General features: G+C 46.9%; 1 protein-coding gene across 1 annotated transcript; it reads left to right on the top strand.

Moving 5' to 3' along the window:
- The first annotated feature begins 246 nt into the window (after positions 1-246).
- On the top strand, positions 247-2,068 carry LOC309702692 (tripartite motif-containing protein 16-like). The gene has a single exon (XM_082527306.1). The coding sequence runs from the start codon at positions 270-272 to the stop codon at positions 1,944-1,946; it is 1,677 nt and encodes a 558-aa protein (XP_082383432.1). The 5' UTR covers positions 247-269; the 3' UTR covers positions 1,947-2,068.

Raw genomic sequence — 2,068 nt, forward strand, 5'->3', positions numbered from 1 at the left:
AACTGCTCCTCTTCCTGGAGTGAAGCACAGCCTGATAACCCTCCCTCTTCTTCCTGCTCTTAAACACAGCACCTCCTCTCTGTCCACGTGTTTCCTCGTTCCCTCCCCTTCAGACCTGCACTTTGACAATGGGCGTAAACAACATGTGGTGACGTGTAAGAGCTGACAGGCTCCATTCACTACAGAAACACGTTGTTGAGATCAGAGCTCAGACTAGTTTCAGTTTTAAGGAAGAGACACTCACACAGTCACTGACACTGAGAGGAGAAATGGCGCAGAAAGGAGTTCAGCTGGACCGAGAAACCTTCTCTTGTTCCATCTGTTTGGATCTACTGAAGGATCCGGTGACTACAACCTGTGGACACAGCTACTGCATGAACTGTGTTGAAACCCACTTTGACAAAGAGGACAAGAAGGGAATCCACAGCTGCCCTCAGTGTAGCAAGACTTTCATACCGAGGCCTGTCCTGGAGAAAAACGTCATGTTTGCAGCTTTAGTGGAGCAGCTGAAGAAGACTGGACTCCAAGCTGCTCCAGCTGATCACTGCTATGCTGGACCTGAAGATGTGGCCTGTGATGTCTGCACTGGGAGGAAGCTGAAAGCCATCAAGTCCTGTTTGGTCTGTCTGGCCTCTTACTGTGAGAAACACCTCCAACCTCACTATGATGCAGCTCCATTAAAGAAACACAAGCTGGTGGCCCCCTCCAAGAAGCTCCAGGAGAACATCTGCTCTCGTCATGATGAGGTGATGAAGATTTTCTGTCGTACTGATCAGCAGAGTATCTGTTATCTTTGCTCAGTTGATGAACATAAAGGCCATGAAACAGTCCCAGCTGCAGCAGAAAGGACAGAGAAGCAGAAGGAGCTCGAGGTGAGACGACTAAACATCCAGCAGAGAATCCAGGAGCGAGAGAAAGATGTGAAGCTGCTTCAACAGGAGGTGGAGGCCATCAATGGCTCTGCTGATAAAGCAGTGGAGGACAGTGAGAAGATGTTCACTGAGCTGATCCGTCTCATCCAGAAAAGAAGCTCTGATGTGAAGCAGCAGGTCAGATCCCAGCAGGAAACTGAAGTGAGTCGAGTCAAAGAGCTTCAGGAGAAGCTGGAGCAGGAGATCGCTGAGCTGAAGAGGAAAGACGGCGAGCTGGAGCAGCTCTCACACACAGAGGATCACAACCAGTTTCTACACAACTACCCCTCACTGTCAGCACTCAGTGAGTCTACACACTCATCCAGCATCAATATTCGTCCTCTGAGGTACTTTGAGGATGTGACAGCAGCTGTGTCAGAGACCAGAGATAAACTACAGGACATTCTGAGAGAGGAATGGACAAACATCTCACTGACAGTCACTGAAGTGGATGTTTTACTGTCACCAGCAGAGCCAAAGACCAGAGCTGGATTCTTAAAATATTCACATGAAATCACACTGGATCCAAACACAGCAAACAGACGACTGTTATTATCTGAGGGGAACAGAAAAGTAACATTTATGAAACAACAAAAGTCTTATTTTGATCATCCAGACAGATTCACTGTATGGTGTCAGGTCCTGAGTAGAGAGAGTCTGACTGGACGTTGTTACTGGGAGGTGGAGTGGAGAGGAGGAGCAGTTTATGTCGCAGTTGCATACAAGAATATCAGCAGAGCAGGAAGGGGCAATGAATGTGGATTTGGATGGAATGACAAATCTCAGTCATTATATTGTGACACAAACGGTTATAAATTTCAATATAACAAAGTCCAAACTGTCCTCTCAGGTCCTCGGTCCTCCAGAGTAGGAGTGTACCTGGATCACAGAGCAGGTATTCTGTCTTTCTACAGCGTCTCTGAAACCATGACTCTCCTCCACAGAGTCCAGACCACATTCACTCAGCCGCTCTATGCTGGATTTCGGCTTGGGTTCTCTGATGGAGACACTGCAGAGTTGATTAAAGTCAAATAAACAGAGAAGACAGGTTCATGTTGATCCCTGACCATTATATGTACTTGTGTAGTTTCTAAATGAGGCTTTACATTTTAGAAGCTGAGAAGTTCAGTGGTCCATTGATGTGTGAAAATAATATT

Source organism: Aulonocara stuartgranti (assembly GCF_965226115.1).
Source record: "Aulonocara stuartgranti genome assembly, chromosome: 3".
NCBI lineage: Eukaryota > Metazoa > Chordata > Actinopteri > Cichliformes > Cichlidae > Aulonocara > Aulonocara stuartgranti.